The following is an 11,292-nucleotide window of genomic DNA, read 5'->3' as shown; positions in this document are numbered from 1 at the left end:
TATTTTGCTGCCTTTGACAGACGAAATAATAATCCCTTTGTTCACTGGACTGAATACAAGCACCAGAACAGGCAAAAATGAAATAATTCCTTCCTTTACGCTTTAGTAATAGATTATGTTTTTAAATGCTTTTTGGTAATAGATACATCTTTTTGTTGTAGACTAGGTCCAAACATTTTTGCACACTGTGGACCTCACTACAGTACCTAACTGCAAAATACTGCCTGCTTTGGTAAGTTATGACCGTAGACACTTCATGAGACATTCTCAATTCAAAATCCAAATTGTCTAAAGTATGTGAAAACAAAGAGAGAAAAGAAAAAAGGAAAGAACCATTTGATAGCTTGATTTGGCTATAACAAAGATGAAACAGCCTCTTGAAATTATTTCAAAAAACACTTGTTATGCATGTATGTGCATATCACTGACAAATATCGATTTTAATAGGAGAGAATTGATATCGTTCAACATTTTGTATAGCCACGTACTTACTATGTTATTCCTTTGACCGTAAGAGCGGACTACTTCTAGAAAGAATTTTAAATTAATTTTACCTTATCAAACATATGCCTTGAAAACTGTCGATACAGTGTATCTACTGTTTGCTACTAAAACATGTACACCACTGTTTATAGGGAAGAACTGACCCGTTCAACATTTTGTCGAGTGACGCACTTACTTATTTCATTGATCCTGCGAGTGAACAACTTCTAGGAGTAATTTTCAAATTTACCTTGCTCAGCTATGCCTTGATTACTGTTAAAGTGTATCCACTGTTTGCTGCGAGTTTTAAATTAAATTTTAGAACTGGAAATTTTCAGAATTTTTGGTACGGTGCAAAAAGACTTTTTTTTTCAGTGTTTAAAAGAATTTCGTTTTCATTAATAGGGGAAAATATTTATTTAATGGCGTAAACGTGATGCCATATTCAAGGCCCATTTTTTTCTTTGTATCTTGACTCGCGCTTTTTCGTAGTTATTCGTGGTCATCCGCTGATACAATATCTTTTCAAGAAAGAATCGAAACCCTGGGCGAAATAGGAATGTGAGCCAGCATCAATCGCAGCGGTTGATATTTGTATGAACGCATGCGCATAATCAAAGCGAAACCAGGAGTTTCTGGTTCCTTTTTTGTTTTGTTTTTATGTCGACCAGAGGGTGAGGCGATTGGTCGCCGCTGGCCAAAATTAAAATTCGAGGCCTTTGAGAACGGGATTGTTGTTCGCCGATTCTTTGCTTTTAGAAAATGGGTCTGCGTTTTTTTGACAGAGGGATATTTAAAACTTAAAAATGAAGTGAGATTTCTTCTCCTAAAAGATAACTTGTCTTTTAGTGGTTATTCCTGTTTTGAAACATTATAGGAAGGTGCGGTACAATGGTGTCTCCTCTTGGTTTTGGAATGCTGGCCTTCGTCTTCCCGGCACTTCTCACCTTTCCAAGTCTCACCTTGCAGTCCTGCGTTGACAGCGGTTTTTTCGGGGACAGAATTGTTCAATCAGGATATGCAACGTGCCACTTTTTAGATTACGAAAAACATAACCTTTTATACATAACTGGATTTCAAAGGACGATGGGCTCGCACAATGATCTGAGAGACATCAAAGATGCCAAATGCTGTCAGCCTCCTGACATACATAAAGGTAAACCCCACATGTGTACATCCGCTGACTGGGACTTGAACTTTTCCAGGTATGTTGTCCAAAAATCAGCACTTTTTTTATCATCGCTTTTATTTCTTTGTTGTATAATTTGTCTTTTTTTCTTTTTTTTGCTCTGAAATCACCTCCCAGGATAGCTAGTGCACTCCACATAATTGTACTCCCAAAGTAGCGTTTACTTGCATAGATACTCATAACTGCTGTAGTTGATGATCCACGGAGTTGCAAGATGAATATGGTGCAGCATTTTAATGACATGCTTTTATGCTCCCTCCCTGGGATGGGTCTCATTAACACTGACTACAAGAAGGCTTTTACCCAACAGTGAAGTTATATTTGTTACGTATACAGCGAACAACATATAGGCGGAAGCCTGATGGTGTAATAATTTATTTTTTTGCTGGTTAGTTGCAACAAATCTGAAGTAAGCACTTATTGAATCAAGTGCCTGTCGTTCCACTTTGTGGCGTTCCTCTCACAAGACACTTAAAGAGGCTTTTTTTTTCAGAGAAGGGTGGGCTACATGTCCATCAGGGCATTTCCTTAATGGGTTCCACAGAGGAAGAAGTCATCAGTTAAAAAGTATCCAGTGGGCGCAGTGTTGTAAACCTGCACTACAACCCTACTGGGACAAAGAATGCAAAGATCAAGATGTTGGTGCGGGTGATACATGGAAATGCAACGATGAGGGATTCTATGTAGTTGGATTACACAGAGGTGCATCTGAGTCACTTTCTAGCATCACCAAGCTTAGGTGCTGCAACATGTATGACGGTGAGTAACTGTCCGCTTAGGGGAAGGGAGGGGAATTTGAAAAAGATCAAGCAGTATTGCTCCGGGGAGTCTGGGAAATCTTACACAGAGGACATTTTGTTCCGCAGGGCTGGGAAACGTTACGCAAGGGCAAGGGCTCAGCAGGGGCTGGGAAACCTTATGCCGTGCCATGCTAAACAAAAACACAAATTTGCTACCCCGTCTGCGACTACATAGTTCAGTTGAGCACCATCTTAGACAGACAGTGTATACTTAATTTTATTTTTTATTTTTTATTTTGACCTTTTTCTATATTACTATATAACTTTCGCCCATTCCCATAGAACCTTATTGAGTCATCTCTACGAGGTAGCTAAGTTTAATATGTGACGTCCAAAAGGCAAAATAATCGGTACTAGGTTGATAGTGTTTTCCATTTTACGTGGTCAGACCTCTACGAATTGTTGGTTGAGTGATCTGCCGGTAACCTTATTTTAGAGGATCCTACTGCCATATTCGCAGAGGCTCACCCTGAGAACAGATGAAATGGTTTGAGGCCCTTTGCAGCTGGTGTCACGTGACCAACGTTTTCCAAGAAAATTTTTATATTATGGGCTATGCCAGAAATGGAAAGAGCGCATCGAAAATACCAAAATGGCCAAGTTTGAAGCCCCTGGATTTAAAGAGTAAGTTTAGAAAATTTAGAGGATTTGCATGGAAAATGTTGCTGGAGAGGAAGGCCTTGCTCTCCAACAACTTTTTCCATACAAATCTTCTGATTCTTTTTAAAATTCAGACTGTCATAAATTCTCATTCTTTAATGATGGGAGCATCAAACGTGGCCATTTTGATAGTTTTCGACATGCTTTTTCCATTTCTGGCATTCGTTAAGTTATAGACCATAATGTTATGAAAAATAGGTCACGCGATGGCTTAGCTGCAAGGGGCCTATTCTTGCATTGAAAATTGTTAGTATTGAAAACAAAATTTTTTTCGTCGCGTTTTATTTGAAGCTGGTAAGTTGCGGTCGAAAATGTAAACCTTAGCAAAGCCCAGTAACTGGTGCTGTTAATGCTTACTTCATGCGATACAATGAATTTGCATGTATATGTGTCAACCTGTTCCCGTGCTAATAACGGCTAGAGCCTCTATTCCGCTTTTCCTTGTAGAAGTCTTAACACTGATGTCGGGAGATGAAGTAAAGACGAGAACTATGGATTTGACGCTTGATAACTTGGGTCTTTTGGCGTTTTACTTGGGATACGGTTGGTCAAAAGGATGCAGAGGTCAGCATAATGGTCAAGATTTTATAAGAGATGGTGACAGCTGGAGGTCTCATTATCAAAACGGATGCAGTGGAGAGAAGGCGAAGGAACGTCTGAAGATCTTCTACGAGAACTTTTCTTTTAAAGTAAAGAATATCGACTACGGGGAGCCAGAAGTTCAGTCAATAAAGCCTATTGTACAGGATGTCGGAGAGATCAACAACATGGATTCGACTTCAACCCAAACAAGTATTTCACGAGAAATAAAGTCTGTTCGCACCGTCACCCATTCCTCTACCACCAGGTTTAAATCCACTTTCGGAGCTTCAGTGACGCTCGGTTACACGTCTCCCGGTATGTTCGGCTTAGCTGCTGGAACTTTCAAAGCGTCCATCACCTTGTCTGGAGGAAGCGAGAGTGCTGGATTGAACACAGATGAAGACGGAAAGATCAAGTGGGACATCGTTAAAGTGAAAGAAACGCAAACAACAGATGCCGATTCTGGGTCATCATACCAGATAACAACTTCCAACAGGCAAGTCAATGTATCTTACAAAGCCACCATTCAAGTCCAGTTCAAGGTTAAATTTGAAGGCTTCCTGGAAGAGAAAAACTTCCACGAGACGCACAAAGGTAAAACCAACCGACCTCCCTTTGAATACACACTCGGTACAGACAGTGTTCCTTTTTACAAGTTCTTGAAGCAGGTCAGCGAACGAGGTGACAGCCCCTGGCTTTGGAGTGATATGATGCATGGACAGGACGAGGAATTGAATCAGTACGTTCAAGAGGTAATTGGCGTACTGACCGACGAGAGCCTGTACGAGTTCGAGCTCCATGGCATGTTTCATGACGTGGCAGGCTTGGATTTCGATGTGCAGTGGGATGATAAACCCGTTGCAAACGTGCCAGGTGCAAATGCTACGCTTTCCGCCTAAGGAATAGTCTCCCCGCAGCCGTTTTTGCGGAACAGACTACCTAAGCAAGTGAAGAAATCAAATTATTACGATTTTCCTTGTAATACTCCGTTGTCACATTAAAAGTGAGACAAAGAAGAATGAAAGTATGGTTGTACTTTGTGATGTATCATTGAATAATAGTTGATCCGTTTGGGAAATACACTCATCCTGGTTAAAAGTGCACTTTTTTGTTATGGCTGACGAGCGAATAAAAGTGCTACTAAAAACAAGAAGAGATTTCTACAATCACACACAATATTTTCTTTCTCAAATCAATCACCATCTTCCTTTACATTGCTATTCCGGTAGATCTCATAAATAATTTTTGCATTCAAAAGCACTCAGTAAGAATGCGCACAAAAAAGAATGTAAAATGTATACTTAATTGGCCACTCCCCCTTGGGGCTTGTCAGGACCAATGAAGAAGCAAAATGATTGCACTGACAAAGAGAATATCATGAGTACGTATCATGAGTCTCATACGCAGATTTATTATATGGCTAGCTCCGTGATCGGGCAAGATGAATCAAATCCTGCGCTGTGATTGGCTACCCGAGCGGGCAAGATGGAGTTATCTTGCCCGCTCGGGACTACCCGCCGTGTCCCGCAAGAAAAATTTCCGCGAAAGCCATATAATAAATCCTTTATTGACCAAGCTTTTTCGGTCAAGATGGCTGGATATTGGCCTCGTTCTTTTTTTGCGAGTTTATGGACCTCGACTCCGTCTCGGTCCATAAACACGCAAAAAAAGAACTTGGCCAATATCCAACCATCTTGACCTCACACTTGGGCAATAACCCATACATATTGACATAAAAAAATTAACAACCTTTACAAACCCAGCGCGAGAACCATACTCATGATAGCAAGATAGTCTTGAGGTGAGTAAGAACTGACGTCCTTATTGATTCTTTGTTAGCCGGAATTTTGCCATACGGATCGTTTCTACAAAAACTAGCAAAAGCAGTGTATAATAATAATAATATAATAATAATAAACGAATCTTTAGACAGGATTAACCCACCCTTCTGAAAGCCGGAATAGTACACGACTAAAAATGTTAAGAATAAAATGATACTATCATCAACTGGGAAAACATCGTCGACTAGGCGTATGTTAGGCATATACTCAAGTCTGATGTTGAGTAAAACAAAAGGGAAAGAGAGTTGGAAGAAACGGAAAAGGAACCTTTTATGCCACAGCAAGTTCTCTCGGAAACGTGAGTAATAAAACTTTATAAAATAAGGAAGCTACTACGCGCACTCTCGTTGGTTTATAGGTGTGTTTAGATGAGAGCATGTAAACACAGCTGTGACGTGTCACGCACGATCACTCCTTAAAATTTTCTATTTAAGCAATAGAACACTTTCTCCATGTTTGATTAGCCTCATCTAAACAGTCGGGGAGTTGGGAGAATTCTCGAAAGTTAAACAAACCCTCGACTTCGTCTGGGGTTTGCATAATTGTCTCGAATTCTACCAATCCTCCGCGTGTTCTCGTCCTCCGGTGTTGACGGGGCTTTGTAAACACGGAAAAGGAGCTCTATTGCCTAAATAGAAAATCTTAAGGAGTGATCGTGCGTGATTGTGCCCGGTACAATATTTATAGAATATTGGACTGGCAATGGATAAATTTCATTGGTTGATTTTAGTTATTGATCGGAATAATGCCCCTTGGTTCTTTTCTTGTACAGACCACTTTGCCCTCTTTCCGTGTTGCCACAGCCTTGGGCCAATATTCCCCAGTGTGGCCCTTGCGCCAGAGGGCCATACTGGAGGGTTAATAAGAGATTAGTATTGACCCGAGTTTGTTGCAGTACGAACCGAGCGCGACGGGATCTGTACAAAAACGACCGAGCGCCAATATTCCCGAGCACGGCTTAAAAAGGCTCAGTCAGTGAAGCGATTTTCAACCAATCAGCACGCATTTTTTCTTCAGGCTATTTTCTAGATATCCTTATTACATGGCTAGCTCTGCAAGTGGCAATATGAACCAATTTCTGCGATGTGATTGGCTACCTAAGCGGGCCGGGAAAAAAGCATGGCGCCACGATACTTACTTTCGGGAATGCCCGCTGTCACTCGAGCACATAAACCATCCTTCGGTGTTCCTTATCCCATATATGGACCCAGATATAAACACGCAAAAAGGAATGTAGCCAATATTAAACGCTCTTGATCCCAACCTTTGGTCAATGACCCATATTTATTATTTAGCAAGGTGGTATTGAGATAGAACTCGATAGAAACATTATGACGGCACAAGCAGAGAGAGTTAACATTTTGTGATCAAAGTAATCAAGTTGTTTTCTGTTTTTCATCGCGGAATTTTCTAAAAGAAATAAAAAACATGCTCTACGTTTATTTTCCTTTAATTACTTTGTATTTATAACGGGTGCATTATAACTCTTGGAAAACTCAGTTAGAATTTAACTGGCCCAACATGACACAGTGCCTTATTCACTGTACAGCTTGACAGGAGGAGGCTTTTTCTCTTTATTGTTGTTGATGGTCTTCACCTTTGATGCCGGAGGATGAATGCGAGGTAACATGGTAGGCTCAGGTCCTCCCCCATCATCATCGTTAAAATGCTTAATAGGAGGAACCTTCGTCTCCTTACTGTTGTCAATGGTCTTGACTTTTGGTGGTGGAGGGCGGATACGCGGAAACTCCGGAAACTTTTCCCCCTGATCAGCCATTAAAGTTAAATTCGTGATTGCGTCTGACATTTCGTTGATGGGTCGCGATGGATACCAATATGACTTTATCTCGTTTTCTGTTGTTTCTTCAAACTGACCTGCCATAGTGAATGCATAGAGATCTTTATTTGTTAGCTGATCGATGAAGTAGTCTGCGGATGGGTAATTCTGTTTCATAGCATGCCATTGCCAAGGTAACATATTCCGCTCAATCTGGTTTTTGAGGTCTTCGTAGAACGGGATCTCAGCACTTCCAAAAGTGTGCTCTACATTGCTTCGATCACCAGAGCCGCGACGATCCTGATGGAAATTGATGGTAGCTCCATGGTAACCGCCTCCCCATTTCATGTAGCCTTCCAGTTTAACGGAGAATGTGGGAACGATGGTAGCTGTGTAAGGAAGGGTCACTTTTTCGGGCTCTTTGAATGCGTGCCATTCTGCAAATGTTTTGGGTGGAAGTTCTTTCTTGTCAGTCACCTTTAGAATATGCCAGTCTTGGTTGACAGTGGTATCTTCCTCGTCTCCTCCCCATTCATAGTTAAAGTTGCTTTTTGCCGAAAAGCCCACACCACCTGTTGCGCTTGGGGGCTCGTACTCCACGCCAACTTCAATTCCAAATTTTGAATCCCAGCTGGTTCGCTGGACATTTTTCAGGGTACTTGCAACACGCATTTCAATCTGCACTTCGGAGGAATAGCAAGCATTATTCTTATTGTTAGAGGCGACTTTGCTGTAGCTTCTGTCAGGTGAATTAAGCAACTGTTGTTCCTGATCCACGGGGATGGACTGCTTAACAGACTCTCCGAATGTCACATCTTTCATGGTGTAGGCAAAATTCTCGTACGTGATCTTTAGGCGAACGTCTTTCTTGGGTCCGTCTCCGAGGCACCAATTCGACCTGTACTTCGACTCACAAGTGTCTCCTCGGCGACGAAAATCTTCGCCAGCGTAGTTAGACCAGCATCCACCAGTCCATGCAAATCCCATCATGTTGGCTGGTTGTCCAATGTAAAACAAGGTGGAGTCCATGACGCGCTGTTTAAGTCCGTCCAGATTGTTAAGTTGGGGAATTTCTGGAAAAGAGCAATGCATCCGGTATTCTTATTTGCTATCATAAGCAATGTTTTTCATCGTAACGCGACCAGATGTGTTTGATGGGAGCGACTGGAACGTCTTAAAAGCCTTATTGAATTTTAAAACAAGCTATCTACTGTTCCATACCTAATTTCAGACCCAATTATCAATTGGTATTTGATTTTCAAGAATGGCTTCCTACGTTTGCCTAAACATTCAAGAAAGGGTTTAAATTACCTTTACTAATGGCGCGATTAACAATTGAAACATATTATTCATTATTTTGGATTAACTCCTGTTAAAGAGGTTGTTATATTGTTAGTGTTGTAACCAATGTTGATTGCTATTGTTATTTGTAATTTGTAAGTAGTGGTAGTGATGTAAGTAACTTTAGTTTTTGTAATAAGTAATAAAGTGTAGTGTTACAAAAAAAAAAAAAAATGAATCCGGCAATGTTTGTGGACAAGATCGAATATCAAAAAAGTCCTAAGTCCCCTTTTCAACTTTATGAACCCACCTCCCTAGTATATCCCGGGGTTAATCATCCAGGTAAACTAGGAGAAAAAAAAGATTTTCAAGATATAGATAGATAGATAGATAGATAGATAGATAGATAGATATATATATATATATATAATGTGGGAGGAAAAACGCAAATAAACTACAAGTTCATCCCTACAAGCCTGTTTCGTGGTTGCCCACTCATCAGGGGATTTAATGAGAATAATCTTTACCACCGCTTACATACAATATAATTTACATAATATATGCAGCGCGAAATTTAACGGGTTAGTTGTTTCGTAGGAGGGCTTTGTTTCTGAGGCGGCAAGATGATACGAGTTCATTACGTTTGTTAAGTGTTGATAGTTCGGTTTGGCAGATGATAAGGAATTTTTCTTTAAGGCAAAGGTTACATCTTTTGCTTGAGCTGTTATACGGCGAGTGTGATGAGAGAATGCGCCAGGAAATAAAGTGTTCGATGTTATTGTCTTTGAGAATCCAGATGTGCTTGCTGAGTTCGGTCGAGTTTCTGTGTTTAGCGTGGCGGAATGATGCGGTGTGGTTTCTGTATCTAGTTTTGAAGTCGCTCTCTGTGAGTCCAATGTACGTTTCTGCCGTGTTGTTGTCTTTGCGTGTTACGGTGGCTTGGTAGATTACAGATGATTGTAGGCAGTTTCCGTCGAGCGGGCATGCGTTCTTTTGTCAGCAGTTACATGACTTTTTGTTGTTGATGGTAGCGGCGGCGGCGGTGTCATCAGTCGGCATAGATGCAGTTAGGATGCGTTTGTTATGGCTGTCGAACCGACCTGCAGACTCATCAATCCCACGAAGTCCGAGATAGGCAAAGTCAGCAAAAAGATCCTCGACCGCATCAACAGCGCAATCGCGAAAAAACGCAACTTTCACCAATGGAAAAACACCACAGCCGTAATCAACTGGTTTAAATCTATCGAAAGCAAACAACTCCTCAGCTTCATCTGTTTCGACATCGAAGAATTCTACCCATCCATCAGCCAAGACCTCTTAAACAAAGCACTCGACTTCGCCTCCGATTATGACAACATCACCACAGACGACAGAAACATTATGATCCACGCTAAAAACTCCATTTTAATCCACAATCACCTACCCTGGCAAAAGAAAGGCAACACAACATGCGACGAAACAATGGGAAGCTACGACGGCGCTGAAACATGCGAACTCGTGGGAAACTTTCTCCTCTCCCAACTCCAGCACCTTAATATAAACGTAGGACTTTACCGAGACGACGGACTAGCCATCACTAACGCCACACCTAGGGACACAGAGAACATCAAGAAAGAGATATGCCGCATCTTTAACAATAACGGACTACGCATCACCATAGAAGCTAACAAACAAGTAATCAACTTCCTAGACGTCACATTCAACCTTAACCGAAACACTTACCAGCCATTTACAAAGCCGAACACTTCACTGCAATACGTCCACCGCGAGGGCAACCACCCGCCGATCACCACTAAGAACATTCCCGCCGGCATCAACAAACGACTGTCGTCGCATCCTTTGACCAAACCGCCCCTCCATACCAGAAAGTACTCGACGAAAGTGGATACCACTACACACTACAGTACGAACCAGCCAACACGCGCAAACGGAGAAACCGACAACGTAATAACATCCTGTGGTACAACCCTCCTTTTAGCGAGAACTCCAGCACCAACATCGGACACAAATTCCTCGCCCTAATAGATAAGCACTTTCCGAAAGATCACAAGCTAAGAAAGATCTTTAACCGAAACACCATTAAGATCAGCTACAGCTGCATGAACAACACAAAACAAATAATCGACAGCCATAACAAACGCATCCTAACTGCATCTATGCCGACTGATGACACCGCCGCCGCCGCTACCATCAACAACAAAAAGTCATGTAACTGCTGACAAAAGAACGCATGCCCGCTCGACGGAAACTGCCTACAATCATCTGTAATCTACCAAGCCACCGTAACACGCAAAGACAACAACACGGCAGAAACGTACATTGGACTCACAGAGAGCGACTTCAAAACTAGATACAGAAACCACACCGCATCATTCCGCCACGCTAAACACAGAAACTCGACCGAACTCAGCAAGCACATCTGGATTCTCAAAGACAATAACATCGAACACTTTATTTCCTGGCGCATTCTCTCATCACACTCGCCGTATAACAGCTCAAGCAAAAGATGTAACCTTTGCCTTAAAGAAAAATTCCTTATCATCTGCCAAACCGAGCTATCAACACTTAACAAACGTAATGAACTCGTATCATCTTGCCGCCTCAGAAACAAAGCCCTCCTACGAAACAACTAACCCGTTAAATTTCGCGCTGCATATATTATGTAAATTATATTGTATA

The 11,292-nt window shown here is 41.5% G+C and overlaps 2 protein-coding genes across 2 annotated transcripts in view; one reads left to right on the top strand and one right to left on the bottom strand.

Annotated features, from left to right (window-relative positions):
• The first annotated feature begins 1,374 nt into the window (after positions 1-1,374).
• Positions 1,375-4,738, top strand: LOC149096314 (uncharacterized). The gene is made up of 3 exons (XM_089281424.1): positions 1,375-1,688; positions 2,166-2,431; positions 3,580-4,738. The coding sequence occupies exons 1-3, from the start codon at positions 1,375-1,377 to the stop codon at positions 4,611-4,613; spliced, it is 1,614 nt and encodes a 537-aa protein (XP_089137550.1). The 3' UTR covers positions 4,614-4,738.
• Positions 4,739-6,751: 2,013 nt separating this feature from the next.
• The window catches only part of LOC149096310 (uncharacterized), a 14,074-nt gene continuing 9,533 nt past the window's right edge, over positions 6,752-11,292 (bottom strand). The window contains exon 5 of the mRNA XM_089280831.1: positions 6,752-8,405. Coding sequence (XP_089136957.1) covers positions 7,090-8,405 — 1,316 coding nt within the window. The 3' untranslated portion in view covers positions 6,752-7,089. The remainder of the gene's footprint in view (positions 8,406-11,292) is intronic.

This window comes from Orbicella faveolata, unplaced genomic scaffold (assembly GCF_042242905.1).
Source record: "Orbicella faveolata isolate gen_17 unplaced genomic scaffold, um_ofav_v1 contig_48, whole genome shotgun sequence".
NCBI classification, from domain to species: domain Eukaryota; kingdom Metazoa; phylum Cnidaria; class Anthozoa; order Scleractinia; family Merulinidae; genus Orbicella; species Orbicella faveolata.
The sequence above is the reverse complement of the archived record's forward strand: the minus strand, read 5'-3'. Positions and strand labels throughout refer to the sequence as shown.

Excerpts from the sequence above, each read along its gene's own strand:
- LOC149096314 (XM_089281424.1), top strand. The coding sequence starts at position 1,375 with ATGGTGTCTCCTCTTGGTTTTGGAATGCTGGCCTTCGTCTTCCCGGCA. Across the intron at positions 1,689-2,165 it reads TGGGACTTGAACTTTTCCAG|AGAAGGGTGGGCTACATGTC; the intron begins GTATGTTGTCCA and ends TTTTTTTTTCAG. Across the intron at positions 2,432-3,579 it reads GTGCTGCAACATGTATGACG|AAGTCTTAACACTGATGTCG; the intron begins GTGAGTAACTGT and ends TTTTCCTTGTAG.